Source organism: Phyllobates terribilis, unplaced genomic scaffold (genome assembly GCF_046119375.1).
Source record: "Phyllobates terribilis strain yellow unplaced genomic scaffold, ASM4611937v1 Scaffold_3__8_contigs__length_932513732, whole genome shotgun sequence".
NCBI lineage: Eukaryota > Metazoa > Chordata > Amphibia > Anura > Dendrobatidae > Phyllobates > Phyllobates terribilis.
Genome location: NW_027362763.1, coordinates 480,753,989 through 480,771,381, shown reverse-complemented (window position 1 = coordinate 480,771,381; position 17,393 = coordinate 480,753,989). Strand labels below are relative to the sequence as shown.

The 17,393-nt window shown below is 41.0% G+C and overlaps 1 protein-coding gene across 3 annotated transcripts in view; it reads right to left on the bottom strand.

The window, feature by feature from the left end:
- NT5DC1 (5'-nucleotidase domain containing 1) overlaps positions 1-17,393 on the bottom strand; it is a 359,332-nt gene that overhangs the window by 308,366 nt on the left and 33,573 nt on the right. For 2 of the 3 annotated variants that reach the window (XM_073675884.1, XM_073675885.1), the window contains exons 2-5: positions 15,311-15,402; positions 11,335-11,406; positions 8,940-9,049; positions 1,219-1,298 (exon numbers count right to left, since the gene is read on the bottom strand). In XM_073675884.1, coding sequence (XP_073531985.1) covers positions 1,219-1,298; positions 8,940-9,049; positions 11,335-11,406; positions 15,311-15,402 — 354 coding nt within the window. The remainder of the gene's footprint in view (positions 1-1,218; positions 1,299-8,939; positions 9,050-11,334; positions 11,407-15,310; positions 15,403-17,393) is intronic. The other variant, XM_073675886.1, reaches the window with a different exon arrangement.

The following is a 17,393-nucleotide window of genomic DNA, read 5'->3' as shown; positions in this document are numbered from 1 at the left end:
TATTGATGAGTAGAGGAAATCTCATGCTCATGGGATTTTGCACGTCGTCACTTTCTATCTGCACATTTGCACTTTTTTTCTAATGGTTTTCTCTGATACCTGTTTTTCAGGATTAAAGTTAGCCTAAGCACACTGCCACCCCACCATAGTACTAGGGATATCGAGGGTTAGGGAAGGAGAGCGGCCGAGGAGAGGGGGCGCCATTCTCGTTGGTAAAATAGGGTGCCAGCCTCCGCTGGTAGGCAGGTGTCAGTTTGAGACTAGTCTGCAGGGAGATGGTAGCACTGACTCTTTTCCTTGTGTGCATTTGAGGTATCTTATTGATGGACATATCATATACCTTTATCTACTAGTTGAAAACAGAGTGTCAGTTATTGGTCTTTGCTGGTGTAATTCACTTATTTGGGTCCGTGTTTAGTTTGTTTTAATGCATATTGAATAAAATGTACTGGTTTTAAAGGGTTTGTGAGACTGACTATAATACACCCGTAAGATTTATAACTTATTTGAGAATCAGTGCACCTTTAACAATGATTTAGACGCAGACCAAGGCTGCTTCTTCTTTCCCGGATGGCCACATTGTCCCTTCAAAAGCCAAAACCCATTGCTTAATCACTTTCTAGTAACACCCGCAAGTCCAACAAGAGAAAAGCAAATGGAAAACTCATTTTCATTCTACAAATATGAAAACAAAAATGATCAGTTAAAGTGGTTGACAACCGATCGGCAGAACATGGAACTTTTATCCCCCGCTGGAATGGACCAGCATGCTCAATTGCTGCTCTATTAATTCCCTACAGTGCTCATGAGCGTTGCTCTTGCCTTTTTCTGGCAGCCCCATAGAGAATGAATAAAAGGGTGGTCGGGCATCCAACCGGCTGTTCCATTTTGTAACAAGGAAAAAATTGCTCTGCCAAGGATACAAATTCCTTGTTCTGCCAATTGCTGCACATCCCGCCATTCAGGCCCCACGGATCAGTAAGTTTTCAACTATCCTGCAGATGGATGATAACTTGTTCTCACAGGACAACCCTTTTAATTTACCACATACTTAATTATTTTTTTGCCATAAGTGTTGGATTTATGTACATCCTTCTTAACATTTATATTATGTGATGTTACGGCGGAACTGTCAATGGAAAAATCAATCAATATCATTCCCTGTTACTTAAGTCACAAATATAATAAATGATTTTCCATTGCTATATTTTTACTTACTGTTTCTAAAGAATCAACAATTTTAGCACACAGGAGAGCTCCTGGCAAATCAAAGTAGTTGTCATAGAAGTAGTATTTAGCTGTAACAAGAAAAGAACAGATTACAATTTTTCTATTTTATAGTACACAGAAAGATTAGATGTAACAATACATTTTTTTCTAACTTTGTTTTCAGCAGCCGGATCTTTAAAGGAATATTCCTATCTCCAAGATCGTATCCCATTATGTACAGTGGGGAAAAAAAGTATTTAGTCAGCCACCAATCGTGCAAGTTCTCCCACTTAAAAAGATGAGAGAGGCCTGTAATTAACATCATATGTAGACCGCAACTATGAGAGACAAAATGAGAAAACAAATGCTGAAAATCACATTGTCTGATTTGGAAAAATTATATTTTCAAATTTTGGTGGAAAATAAGCATTTGGTCAATTACAAACGAGCAAGATTTCTGTCTCTCACAGACCTGTAACTTCTTCTTTAAGAGGCTCCTCTGTCCTCCACTCATTACCTGTAGTACTGGCACCTGTTTGAACTTGTTATCAGTATAAAAGACACCAGTCCGCAACCACAAACAGTCACACTCCAAACTCCACTATGGTGAACACCAAAGAGCTGTTGAAGGACACCAGAAACAAAATTGTAGCCCTGCACCAGGCTGGGAAGACTGAATCTGCAATAGGCAAGCAGCTTGGTGTGAAGAAATCAACTGTGGGAGCAATAATTAGAAATGGAAGACATACAAGACCACTGATAATCTCCCTCGATCTGGGGCTCCACATAAGATCTCACCCTGTGGGGTCAAAATGATCTCAAGAACGGTGAGCAATAATCCCAGAACCACACGGGGGGACCTAGTGAATGACCTGCAGAGAGCTGGGACCAAGGTTACACAGGCTACCATCAATAACACACTACGCCACCAGGGACTCAGATCCTGCAGTGCCAGACGTGTCCCCCTGCTTAAGCCATTACATGTCCAGGCCTGTCTGAAGTTTGCTAGAGAGCATTTGGATGATCCAGATGAGTATTGGGAGAATGTCATATGGTTAGATGAAACCAAAGTAGAACTGTTTGGTAGAAACACAACTCGTTGTGTTTGGAGGAGAAAGAATACTGAGAAGCATCCAAAGAACACCATACCTACTGTGAAGCATGGGGGTGTCAACATCATGCTTTGGGGCTGTTTCTCTGCCAAGGGACCAGGACGACTGGTCCGTGTACATGAAAGAATGAATGGGGCAATGTATTGTGAGATTTTGAATGCAAACCTCCTTCCATCAGCAAGGGCATTGAAGATGAAACGTGGCTGGGTCTTTCAGCATGACAATGATTCCAAGCACACCACCAGGGCAACGAAGGAGTGGCTTCATAAGAAGCATTTCAAGGTCCTGGAGTGGCCTAGCCAGTCTCCAGATCTAAACCCTATAGAAAACCTTTGGAGGGAGTCGAAAGTCCGTGTTGCCCAGCAACAGCCCCAAAACATCACTGCTCTAGAGAAGATCTGCATGGAGGAATGGGCCAACATACCAGCAACAGTGTGTGCCAACCTTGTCAAGACTTACAGAAAACGTTTGACCTCTGTCATTGCCAACAAAGGATATATAACAAAGTATTGAGAAGAACTTTTGTAATTGACCAAATACTTATTTTCCACCAAAATTTGAAATAAATGTCTTTCCAAATCCGACAATGTGATTTTCAGGATTTGTTTTCTCATTTTGTCTCTCATAGTTGAGGTCTACATATGATGTCAATTACAGGCCTCTCTCATCTTTTTAAGTGGCAGAACTTGGTGGATGACTAAATACTTTTTTCCCCACTGTAGTAGGTGTAACAATGATAATATTAGCAAATACCTGCAATTAGAAATGTAGTATAGTTCTTCTGATTCGCTATATCGCTTACCCCATGTGCAGGGCATTGCAGCAGCTTAGGTATCCATGATTACAATCACTAACATCTAACTAACTGTCATAACCATGGATACCTAAGCTAGTGCATTGCCCTGCATATGGCGAAGCGATATAATGAATCAGAAGAACTATGCTACATTTCTAAATGGAGGTATTTGCTAATATTATTATTATTATTATTATACCTACTACATATTGGTACAGGATCTTAGTGATGGGAATATCATTTTAAAGGATATTTCTTCTGAAATGCCGGAGCGTTTCAGATAAAAATGTACCTGTCTGCCATCATGCAGCCTCCAGTTTGGGCAGCATGAATCAGATGACAGGTTCCATTTATGGAGACCCGCAAGCTGGAGTACGGAAATTTCCCAGGGAGCATTGAATGGCCTATAAGGCTCCCTACAACAGCATAGCAGCCTAAAAGAAACTTTACCCCTTAGACAAAGGCCTCTAATCCAACCAACCTGTCTTTGATGGTTGCGAAAAATCTGAAACAGCTATCTGCAAGTAGCGATTCTGCTTTATTTTTTAATATCTTGCATCATGAAGCAAGACTCTTTAAAAGGTCAATACTGAATTGCTACTTCATGTAGGTGTCACTAGAGACCCTGTTCTCTTTCTCTATGAAGTAATCCGCCATTTGTCTGCATGGTTTTCTACATTGTTTTTATTACTGCTTGAAATCAACAATAAACAGGACATCCTTAGTTATGGGAGAGTGCACCAGAAGTGGACAAAACAATAGAGCTTTCCAGTTATGAACATATAAGCTGATCACTTAAGCCTCCAATACGCACTAAATTGTTGTCGACCTCTATCTCCCCCGACTCTCTCATATAGTGCTCACTCTGCTGACCGGTCCTGTCTTCACTATGAGAGCCACTACCAATTTCCTATAGTTGCCCCTTATCTCTTAGTGAACAAAAGGATTGGCAGTCCCAAATCAGATGTGCCTGATCCTTTTGATTCATGACTTTATTTGTCAGGGTACAGTCGAAAGGCTCCCATACACATTATACTGTTGGCTGAACTTGTTGATATTGGAGATTTCGGCTGACATTAGTCTAATGCATGTGGGGGCCTTTAGTGTTTAGCAGCAGTATGTCTGATCATTATCCTGGGGAAGCTAGCTGTACCATTTCAATTTACCTTCCACTTGGAGCTGCATATCAAGAATATATAAGCCGTGTTGGCTATCAATAAATGGGAATGTTTGGTCATCAGATAGAAGTTAAGACATAATTGGGCTATACATGCAAATTGCCTCTTCAGAGAGGAAGAGAACTAGAACTCTATAGCGCCATCTATTGGAAGCAGCAATCCTACAAGTCACTATCGACCCTTTAACCCCTTAACCCCCGAGGGTGGTTTGCACGTTAATGACCAGGCCAATTTTTACAATTCTGACCACTGTCATTTTATGAGGTAATTACTCTGGAACGCTTCAATGGATCCCCCTGATTCTGAGACTGTTTTTTTGTGACATATTGTACTTCATGATTGTGGTAAAATTTCTTCGATATCACTTGCGTTTATTTGTGAAAAAAATGGAAATCTGGCGAAAATTTTTCAATTTTTCAATTTTCAAAATTTGAATTTTTATGCCCTTAAATCAGAGAGATATGTCACACAAAAGAGTTAATAAATAACATTTCCCACATGTCTACTTTACATCAGCACAATTTTGGAACCAAAATTTTTTTTTGTTAGGAAGCTATAAGGGTTAAAAGTTGACCAGCGATTTCTCATTTTTCCAACAAAATTTACAAAACCATTTTTTTAGGGACCACATCACATTTGAAGTCACTTTGAGGGGTCTTCATGACAGAAAATACCCAAAAGTGACACCATTCTAAAAACTGCACCCCTCAAGGTGCTCAAAACCACATTCAAGAACTTTATTAACCCTTCAGGTGCTTCACAGGAATTTTTGGAATGTGGAAGAAAAAAGTGAACATTTAACTTTTTTCACAAAAATGTTACTTTAGACCCAATTTTTTTTATTTTCACAGGGGTAACAAGAAAAAATGGACCCCAAAATTTGTTGTGCAATTTCCCCTGGGCATGCAGATACCCCATATGTGGGGAAAAAACACTGTTTGGGCGCACGGCAGGGCTCGGAAGGGAAGGAGCGCCATTTGACTTTTTGATTGTAAAATTTGCTTGAATAATTAGCGGACGCAATGTTGCGTTTGGAGAGCCCCTGTGTGCCCAAACATTGGAGCTCTCCCACAAGTGACCCCATTTTGGAAACTAGACCCCCCCAAGGCACCTATCTAGATGCATAGTGAGCACTTGGAACCCCCAGGTGCTTCACAAATTGATTCGTAAAAATGAAAAAGTGTTTTTTTTTCCACTTTTTCATTTTTTCATCCGGGCGGGGACTCGAGTGACATGCTCGAGTCCCCGCCCGGATGTTTCACGGTTATTAGACACCCAAAAAAAAATATGCGGGGATCGCTCGTGCATGGTAGGCAATCCCCGCAAAGTTTTTTGGGCCGTGAAGCATATGGGGCGGAGACTCGAGCATGTCACTCAAATACCCACGATACTCAATGCATACCAGAGCACCCGATGCAAACTCAAGTAGCGAGCACTTGCGCTCAACACTAGTCGCCATATCGTCATCTTTTTTTCTTACTTTTGAAAAAAATCCCAAAGCCATCACAACCCCAACCCCAGCCCTAACCCTAACACAACCCTAACCGTAGCACAACCCTAACCCTAGCACAACCCTAACCCTAGCCCAATCCTAACCTGACAGTTTATTTTTTACGCCGTTCCTCGTGTGGTACAAGTGATTAGACGACCTTATTCTTCGGGTCGGTGAGACTACAGCGATACCAGAATCATATGGGGTTTTTATGACTGACAGCTGTCACACACTAAAAGACGCATTTTTTGTAAAATCTAGTTTTTGCATCGCCATATTTTGAGAGCTATAATTTTTCCAGATTTTGGCAGACAGTCATTTGACGGCTCGTTTTTTGCGGGATGAGCTGACGTTTTTATTGGTGCCATTTTCAGGCACGTGACATTTTTTGATCGCTTTCTATTCCGATTTTTGGGAGGCAGAATAAACAAAAACCAACAATTCAGGAATTGTTTTTTTATTTTTTTATTCTGTTCCGCGTGTGGTAAAATTGATAAGGCAGCTTTATTCTTCGGGTCAGTACGTTTACAGCGGTACCACATTTATATCGTATTTCTATGTTTAGCACTTTTACATAATAAAAGCAATTTTATAGAAAAAATTATTTTTTAGCATAGCTTTATTCTGAGAGCTATAACTTTTTTATTTTTCGGATGATGGAGCTGTATGGCAGCTTGTTTTTTGGGGGACAAGAGGACGTTTTCAGCGGTACCATTTTTATTTATATTTGTCTTTTTGATCGCGTGTTATTCCATTTTTTGTTTGGCGGTATGGTGATAAAGCATTGTTTTTTGCTTCGTTTTTTATTTATTTTTTTACCATGTTCACTGAAGGGGTTAACTAGTGGGACAGTTTTATAGGTCAGGTTGTTCCGGACGCGGCGATACCAAATATGTGTACTTTTATTTTTTTTTTATAATAATATTTATTGATGGGTACATTATATTTTTATTTTTGGTGGACTATTATTATTATTTTTTTTTAAATATTTTTACAATTTTTTTTTTTTTTTTCACTTTCTGATAGTTTTTATACTTTATTACTTTGTTTGTGGGACTATCACTTTTTCTCTCTGATCGCCTGCATGGCACAGGAATGCAGCACCATCCCTGTGCCATGCAGGCTGTCAGCGCTGGACAGGGAGAAGATTGTTTGGAGATGCACTGCGCATGTCCAAAAAATCTTCCTGCTGTCTGGTGACCCGGATGTTGTCATGACGACATCGGGTCGTCATGGCAACATCCTGGAAGCCACGGCAGTCAGCGCTGGAAGCCGGAAGAGGAGGGGAGTATCTGCGATCACCTCCCCTTGCCACCGCAATGCTGCAATCGACTTCGATCGCAGCATCGCAGGGGTTAATGTGCTGGGAGAGGTGCAGGACCGCTCCCTGCACATAGTACCGGGTGTCAGCTGTGACAATCAGCTGGCACCCGGCGGCGATCGCGCCCGCACAGCCTGTGTGCGCGCGCGATCGCCATGACGTACTAATACGGGTCTGGCTCTTAAGTCCCAGGGCACAGACGCGTATTAGTACGTCAAATGTTGTTAAGGGGTTAATGAGCTTGGCAATATGACTTAGGATAAAAGCCAATTCAGAATCTCAATTTGCAGACGCGATGTTTCGTGGCTATTGGCACTCGTCAGTGCAAAGTATGAGAACTGATTTGGCTAGATGAGAGGCTCAGGACTCCTTGTGGAGAGTGACATACCGGCGCTAGCATGTCAAGGTAAGGAGGCTTATTCGCCGTGCAATGCTCCTCTGGGAAGGCTATAAGCTATAGGAAGCATGCGGCTGCAGTTTCATTGCATTATATCATCTTTCATAGCCATTCTCCTAACTCAGACTCACTGTAATGCAGCTGCTCTGATTGGCACAAAAATGTGAGCACTCAGTGTACCTGTCAGCCTTATTTTATGTGAGTGCAGAGCCCTATTTAGGTTAAGGGGACAGGAACTTTTTTTTCCATTTGAGTAATATGATTACTGAAAAGCATTCTTACCCAAATGTAAAAATAACTCAAATCTGAATTGATTCATTTACTCAAGTTCACTAATATGATATTTTATTCAAAAACCTCAAACCATTCAGTTACAAATAGGAAATAATAGTAGACAGGGAAATACACAGTCATAGCAGTGAAGTATAGCGATCAATGTCATGGGAAAATATGGCATAGCTTGATCTGGTAAGCATGATTTAATAACATAGAATAACATAATCACATGAAAACAATTACACCGCTCATATTGCAAGCTCATAATAAAAGAAATGTTTTAAAGCTGTTCCATGTGATATCCTGAAAACTACTGACATACGGTAGCTGCACAGTCCAGCACTTCACTGAGCGACACGTGCTTAAAACAAGATTGACTTTAGCGCCCTCTGCTGTTGAATACATAAACTTCACTAAATAAAATCATTAGTAAAGGGGTTTTCTAGGAATTGTTTTTATTATTTCAAAAGCTCCCATTGGATGAAAATAACAAATAGAGCTTTACTTACCCTCGCTTACACCAGCAACCTCTCTGCATTGCTGCCTCTGGTCTTTATTGACAGGCTGCAGCGGTGAACTCACGTCAACAGTTTTGCAGCCAACCATCTTTGCTGGTCTGAACTGCGCACTCTCCAATGATGCAATCAGCAGCAGCATTGTAGGATTGCAGGGGGGACTAAGGCTGATCTGGCCAGCTTCACAGCAGTGCTTTCAGGCTGCATAGGAAAGATCTTGTAAGCGCTTGCCTAAAAAACTGGCCACCTTTGATAAAACTGCTGAAGTGGCCGGTAACCAAAGCAATGCGCAATAAAAATGGCTCTGTTCTTGGGAACGATAACGATTTGCAATAAGAGGCAAACTGCAAAGTTGCAATTTTAACCATTTAGCAACATGAAATCTTTAAAGTATAATCTTTAAAGTATAACATGCAGCATTTTGTAGTATACATGAGCACCTCGCATTTAAATGGGTTGTGTTGAAAAGAAAGTCACACAGTCAAATGTGCCCATTATAAATTGTTGTGTTGAGCAATAAAAAGTAGACATCTTGTTAAAACCGAGGGGAAAGATGTCCTATGTGGAGGAACCCCATGGCACCCAGGTTGTCCTGATAGGGAATGTAACCTTTAAGGGGTTGTCCTAGGTGGTCATGCCTTACCTGATCGTGCGTATGTCCCATTGATTGTTTTAAAATGTTTCCACTCTCTTTTTTCACCATAAACCTCTTCAATCATTTCAGCAGTCATTGTCTTGGTGCCATGACATGCCCTATAAGAAATGTAAAAAAAAAAGAAATGCTAGTGTACGTTTATCTTATATCCATGATGCCATTAGTGGATTGTACTCCGAGCCTTTTTATCATAACTATCTAAAAGAAAACTTAGTTGCCGAAGTAACCAATCCCACCGCAACTTGCAATATAACCAAAGCACGTTAAAGGAGTTTACCCACGAAAAAAAAATAATTTTAATCAATAGTTTTTGGAATAATAATCAGTTCCAACATTGGATATGTTTAAATAAAATGTTCCTGTGAGGAGATAATCTTATAAATGTGCCCCTGCTGTGTACTGTGTAATGTCTGTGCCTGACCGTGCAGGAATATGGTCTGATCATACCACATCTCCTGGAAAGGGGAGGAAGCAAAGAGTATACAGACATTACAGCAGGGGATCACAGTGGATTCTTTCTTTGAAGTAAAACATTGTTTAAAAACAGGCAGGGAAATGTTTTACCTCACAAAATGAATCCGCTGTGATCCCCTGCTGTAATGTCAGTATTGTCTTTCGCTTCCTCCCTGGCCAGGAGATGTGGTATGATCAGACCATGTTCTTGCACGGTCAGACACAGCCATTACACAGTATATAATTAAAATGAACTTTTGTTTGTGGGAAAACCCCTTTAAAGGAATTAAATCTGAGTTGTGATTGGTTGCTATGGGACAAAAAGGCAGTTTTCCTTGCAGACAGTTTTGATAGGTCTGCCCCCTTAACTTGAACATCTATACTTTAGAGGTATTGTATTTCTCTTCCGTTATTACCAGATAAATAATGATTACATTATATAGTACAGTTGAAGGGAATCTGTCAGTAGGATCAATCCCCTTAACCCATCTACATGGGCATGTAAGTCATAGGAAGCTGAATAAGATGATACCTTGATATCTGAAATCCAGTTTCTTATTCCAGAGAAATCCACATTTTTCATATATGTAAATGAGCTGTTCGGGGCTATGGGCCGGACACTGATCTGCATGAGAATCTGCCTCCAGAGATTATTTTATATGAAAGGTGGCATTACCAGTGTGAGACAAGTAATTAACACAGAACAGGAGAAATTAACTTTGTCTTCTTGCAATTTGCAAACACATTTTTTGCAGTTCTCTGAGCTCTGCTGTATTGCAACTATATGACAACTCTGACTGTCTGTAAGATGGAAGCTGAGAGGAACCAGCAGATGTGTCAGGTATAATCACACACAGCTCTGCAGTGAGATCAGGAGAGCAGAGAGCGGCCATTACTTGTCTCACACTGGTAACTCCCCCTTCTTGTAAAAAAAGCTCTGGAGGCTGAGTTATCTTCTGGGCAGCGTCCTTCCCAGAGCCTGGAAGAGGTCATTTATATAAAGTCATAAAGGATGATTAATTCACAATAAGCTATCTGATAGGAGGCATACAGGGAAGACTTTTTACAGCAGTCTATAGCCTGTATGCCCATATTAATAGTTTAGATAGGTCAAATGTGGTGACAGATTCCCTTTAAAGGGGTGTCCCCTTTCATTTTTTTTGCCAGTCCACAGGCATGCTCTGATAAACAAAAATAATAAAAGTCCGTCTTACTATTTCCTGCAGCTCCAGCGCTATCTCGTCTCTGCTGCCCTGAGTCTATGTTGATACGGCTGCAGCGGAAAGGTAACGACTACAGCACAAAACCGCTGGCAGATAAATCACTGGGAAGAGACTGCTGACCAGGCGACTTCCTAAAGCAGTCATGCGCTATAGACATGATGTCACCATTGCAGCCATGTCAGAAATGACTGAGGACAGTGGTGTAGAGGCAGCGCTGGACTGGCAGGGGGGAAGCAGGGCTAACAGCATTCCTGTGGACAATAATCAAAACTGGAAAATCCCTTTAATTCATAATACATTTACAACTCTTGCAGTGTAAATATATGGCAGATGATTAAGGTTAGAGAAACGGGATGCATGTAAATAAGAGCTCATTCAAACTAGAGTTATCACCTACATATAGTGGAATTACATATCATTAGAATGGCTACTATACAAAATATGAGTTTTCTATGTATAAGCATCACCAACAAAATGCTGCTTGCCTACTAATTATCAATCGGAACACTAATCTTGTACACAGGATCCTTACAATGTATTGCTGGTTACTTTTATTATGTTAATTCATCCACCGAAAATGACTATTTGCAATTTATATTGATGAAAGCTCACTAACTCTGCAACTGCCCCAAGTAAGTAGAAAAAGATTTACAACCGTTTAGCTGAAAATGTCTAAAATTAGAAAAAGATATTCAAAGCGCTGATACCTGAGAATAGTTCCATCAGCAGCAAGTTTAAGAAAGTTTCCTTCTTCCAAATCCAGCACCAAGCCTTTGAAGCTAAAACATTCAGCAAAAAAAGGTGTTAAGGAACTCCACACAAAGCTTACTTTAGCTATTATACCCTCAATCACTTTGATCGTTTGAGTCAGCAGATATTTTTTAGGAATTAAATGGCTGCTAAAATGACTCGATGATCTCAGGAGCACAATAATCTAAAACGTTTCAGCAGCCTTTCAAGCTCAAGGGTCCAATGTCCCCTTATTCACCTTTCAAGAAGTGGATACTTAGGAAACCACTGATCTCAGTAGTTGGGAACATTTTTCCTCACAGCTCTGTATGTACTGTTCAAACTCAATACTTTTACATAGTTAGGTACAAAATAAATTAAGGGATTGTCTGAACTTCTTAAATGGTTAAAATTGTAAATTGCTTGCAAAAACAAGAACCTTTCCCATTTACTTCTTATTAAAAATTCACTCTGTTCTCAAGAATGGGCCTAATTTTTATTTCTATAGTTTATTGTTTGTTGCATAGGTATCACTGATGTCTGGTTTACTTGGCAAGGGGCATGGGCTAGTAAGCGGTTTGCTATTCAGCCTGTAAGCGCTGCTCTGAAGCTGACTAGATAGCTCTCATCTTCAGGGACCCTGCACTCCTCTGATGCTGCAGGAAAAAATTGCCTGTGCTAGTAGCATCAGAGAGTGCATAGTTCAGAGCAGCGGTTTAACCATGCCGCTGTTCTGATCGGTCATCGCCCTCTGGCGCACAGGAGGATGGGAGGCAGAGAAGCGGTGCACTCCTAAAAACTACAGATTAGAGAAGCGGTGCACTCCTAAAGACTGCAGATTAGAGAAGCGGTGCACTCCTAAAGACTGCAGATTAGAGAAGCGGTGCACTCCTAAAGACTGCAGATTAGAGAAGCGGTGCACTCCTAAAGACTGCAGATTAGAGAAGCGGTGCACTCCTAAAGACTGCAGATTAGAGAGGCGGTGCACTCCTAAAGACTGCAGATTAGAGAAGCGGTGCACTCCTAAAGACTGCAGATTAGAGAAGCGGTGCACTCCTAAAGACTGCAGATTAGAGAGGCGGTGTACTCCTAAAGGCTGCAGATTAGAGAGGTGGTGCACTCCTAAAGACTGCAGATTATAGAAGCGGTGCACTCCTAAAGACTGCAGATTAGAGAAGTGGTGCACTCCTAAAGACTGCAGATTAGAGAAGCGGTGCACTCCTAAAGACTGCAAATTAGAACAACCCTTTAACTCACTAGCAATTCCAGATGTTTTAGATTCCTTCATCAATTTGCGACTTTTTAAAAAGTTGCAAAATCTGGCACAACTTCACTCCTCCAGTCCTCCTTTGGAGTACTTCTGAAAAAAGTCACTAAAACAGTTCAAGACAGGAAGAAAGCCCATTTTTGACCAAATTCATTAAACGGCAACTAATACCAAAATACAAAAAAGGAAAGCGTTTAAAAAAACTCACATGAAGAATCGGGACCTATATGTTTTTTTAACAATGACAAAATATTACATTTGAACAATAAAAATAAAAAGGTAAAGAGTGGTCTATTAAAGAGCACGTCTAATAAAGACAACCCATGTCAATATGTCCAAATAGAGTATACGAAAGTCATGTAGCTCAGACCCTCCTCTATGAGCCAGAGCAGAGCTGATCTGTACAAACAGCTCCCGTTCTAACAGACTTGAACCATTTTGGGGTAAATGTTTTGATTGCCTCTTATGGCATTTTATGGCAATGTTGTGGAGGCGGAAAAACTGTAATTCTGGTGTTTCCATTTTTTTCTCATTATGCTGTTTACCGCCGTGTTAATTAATTTTAGGTTTTGCTAGATCTGACTTTTACGGACGTAGAGATCCCAAATATGTGTGTATTATTTTTTTTTTCATTTGAGGAAAATGACGGTGATTTGAACTATTATTACTACTACTATCTGGTAGTTCTCTTAGGGGACTTGAACCTGTGAGCATTCGATCACTTGTACTACAGTGGGTACAGAAAGTATTCAGACCCCTTTAAATTTTTCACTCTTTGTTTCATTGAAGCCATTTGGTAAATTCAAAAAAGTTCATTTTTTTTCTCATTAAAGTACACTCTGCACCCCATCTTGACTGAAAAAAACAGAAATGTAGAAATTTTTGCAAATTTATTAAAAAAGAAAAACCGAAATATCACATGGTCATAAATATTCAGACCCTTTGCTCAGACACTCATATTTAAGTCACATGCTGTTCATTTCCTTGTGATCCTCCTTGAGATGGTTCTACTCCTTCATTGGAGTCCAGCTGTGTTCAATTAAACTGATAGGACTTGATTTGGAAAGGCACACACCTGTCTATATAAGACCTCACAGCTCACAGTGCATGTCAGACCAAATGAGAATCATCAGCTCAAAAGGAATTGCCCAAGGAGCTCAGAGACAGAATTGTGGCAAGGCACAGATCCGGCCAAGGTTACAAAAGAATTTCTGCATTAATCAAGGCTCCTAAGAGCACAGTGGCCTCCATAATCCTTAAATGGAAGAAGTTTGGGACCAACAGAAGTCTTCCTAGACCAGGCTGTCCAGCCAAACTGAGCAATCGTGGGAGAAGAGCCTTGGTGAGAGAGGTAAAGAAGAACCCCAAGATCACTGTGGCTGAGCTCCAGAGATGCAGTAGGGAGATGGGAGAAAGTTCCACAAAGTAAACTATCACTGCAGCCCTCCACCAGTCGGGCCTTTATGGTAGAGTAGCCCAACGGAAGGAAGCCTCTCCTCAGTGCAAGACATATGAAAGTCCGCATAGAGTTTGCTCAAAAACACATGAAGGACTCCCAGACTATGAGAAATAAGATTCTCTGGTCTGATGAGATGAAGATAGAAATTTTTGGTGATAATTCTAAGCGGTATGTGTGGAGAAAACCAGGCACTGCTCATCACCTGCCCAATACAATCCCAACAGTGAAACATGGTGGTGGCAGCATCATGCTATGGGGGTGTTTTTCAGCTGCAGGGACAAGATGACTGGTTGCAATTGAAGGAAACATGAATGCGGCCAAGTACAGAGCTATCCTGGATGAATGCCTCTTCCAGAGTGCTGTGGACCTCAGACTTGGTCAAAGGTTCACCTTCCAACAAGACAATGACCCTAAGCACACAGCTAAAATAACAAAGGAGTGGCTTCAGAACAAATCTGTGACCATTCTTGACTGGCCCAGCTAGAGCCCTGACCTAAACCCAATTGAGAATCTCTGGAGAGACCGGAAAATGGCTGTCCACCAACGTTAACCATCCAACCTGATGGAACTGGAGAGGATTTACAAGGAAGAATGGTAGAGGATCCCAAAATCCAGGTGTGAAAAACTTGTTGCATTATTCCCAAGACGACTCATGGCTGTACTAGCTCAAAAGGGTGCTTCCTCAATACTGAGCAAAGGGTCTGAATACTTATCACCATGTGATATTTCAGTTTTTAGTTTTTAATAAATTTGCAAAAATTTCTACATTTCTGTTTTTTTTCAGTCAAGATGGGGTGCAGAGTGTACTTTAATGAGAAAAAAAATGAACTTTTTAGAATTTACCAAATGGCGGCAATGAAACAAAGAGTGAAAAATTTAAAGGGGTCTGAATACTTTCCGTACCCACTGTATACCTAGCAATACTACAGTATTGTTATGTATAGCAAAAATCACAGTCTCCTAAGAACGCCAGCTACAGGCAACCTATAAGCACCTCGAGATTGCGTATCGGGCACGAAAGGCACATCGAATGATGCACCTGCCTATTGGCGAGCTGCAAATGCAGCCGAATTACACAGCCATCATCTGCTTTGGAAACATGCAGACTCAACATGCAAACCTGCATCAAAGTCAGGAAGCCGGCATATGATGTAACAGTACGTCATATTTCAGGAAGGAGTTAATGTAATATATTTCAAATTAGTTATAAAAAAAAAAAAAAAATTACCAGAAATCCCAGTCTTCGGATGTAACTGATAGCAATTCTTCTTTATAACCCTTTTCAGCCACTAGGTACTGAGCAAAACTGTCATAAATCAACTGTTGAAGACAAAAGAGAAACATTATTTTCAAGATATAGAAAAAACAGAGTTGCTATGATTTAAGCCTCATTTATACATCTGTTTTTCACGTGCTCTCAGTTTTCTTTTAACAGACAGTATACGGACTCATGAGCCTATGGCCTTTTTCACGTGTCCTCCGTTACTGGAAAAATAATGACAATATGTTATCAATTGGTCCGATTCTTAGACTAAGGCCACGTTCACACGATCAGTATTAGGGCAGTATTTTACATCAGTATTTGTAAGCCAAAACCACGAGTGGAACAATCAGAGGAAAAGTATAATAGAAACACGTCACCACTTCTGTATTTTTATCCACTCCTGGTTTTGGCTTACAAATACTGATGTAAAATACTGACCAAATACTGATGTGTGAATGTGGCCTTGGTCTAAGAATCGGACCAAATGATAACATATTGTCATTATTTATTGTCATTAGACAATTTGAAACACAGACATGCATTTCGCATGGAAATGCTTCATCCAGGGGTGGTGGGATGCCAGTGTGCAGCTTATTTAAGCTCCTCTCCCACCCTGTGTCCTGTCCCTGCATCACTCTCTACTGGTCTGGGGTCCCTTTATACCTCGGTGAGTTCGGCAGAAAATGATTGTTGGAATTTTTGGGTCTACCTTACCCATTTGTGGCCATGATTCTTCATGCTTGATTTATCCATCTCCCGATCTCAACATCAGCAGGTGCCTTTGTTTGTTGGGGTGAACCCCTGTCCTGACCAAATTATATGCAATATATGGGATTTTTTGTCTGCTTGTCTAAAACATGTGTTAATGTTACTAAAGTGACGTACTGTCTTTTTTAATGATATTTAATAACGTTTTCTATGCCATTCTACTCAGCTGTTCTCCTTAATATTATGTATTTTTCTGAGTAGGCCATGTGGGTATGGGGATCCAGCTCGGTGCGGAGACCCCCTACCCACATAATTTATCATGCGGGTCGCAATCTATTTATTAGCTTATTTAAATGGTAAAAGAACCAATAAGGTAAGTGTTTATGCTAGTTACCCAAGCAACACCTGCGGTGAATTGGCACAGGAGCGAGGGATGCAGCCCACTGGCAAGATTGCGACTCTGACCCGGTCCAGTCACGTAACAAAGTTTAAAGGGAACATGTCACCAGATTTTTCCCATATAAAGTACAGCCACCACCATTAGTAACTTGTTTACAGCATACTGGAATGCTGTAAAAAAAAAGTCCCAATCCAGTCTGAAGATCCCAAAAAAGAGCTTTTAATAAACTTAAAGATGGGTCGGTCCGGTCCGATGGGCGTCTCTGGTTTTGATCTGGCGCCTCCTCTATTCTTGTGATTGTTGTCCTCCTTCCCAGCTTCGTGTGGATGATGCGTCCTATGTCATCCACACAGTGGACTCCATCACGTTCCTGCGCAGGCACACTTCTATCTGCACTGCCGAGGGCAGAGCAAAGTACTGTAGTGTGCATGCGCCCGTTTTACTTCCCGGTCATTGGCGCTCTATGGCCTTTCTGGCACATGCGCACAAGTGTACTTCTCTCTGCCCTTGGTAGGACAGTTGGAAGTGCGCTTGCGCAGGAGAATGATGGAGGACACGTCATTCACACAAAGCAAGCATGAGGACGGCGACCGCAAGAAGAGAGGAAGCGCTGGATCTAGACCAGAGACGCCCTTTGGAATGGACGACCCCATATCTAAGTATTATAAATGCTATTTTTTGGGCTCCGCAGACTGGATTAGGGACTTTTTTTTTTTTACAGAATTCCATTATGTACTTTATATGGGAAAAACCTAGTGACAGGTTCCCTTTAAACACGTGACATACAATGATGTATACAATCAAGGTCACGTGACAGGAAGGTACATGAAATCACAGTAACGTAGTTCAGTCACGTGATAGAGTCTGGTCACATGACACTGAGTGACATACAAGTAAGGCCCCCTTCACACATCCATTTTTTTGGTCTGAATGGGGTCT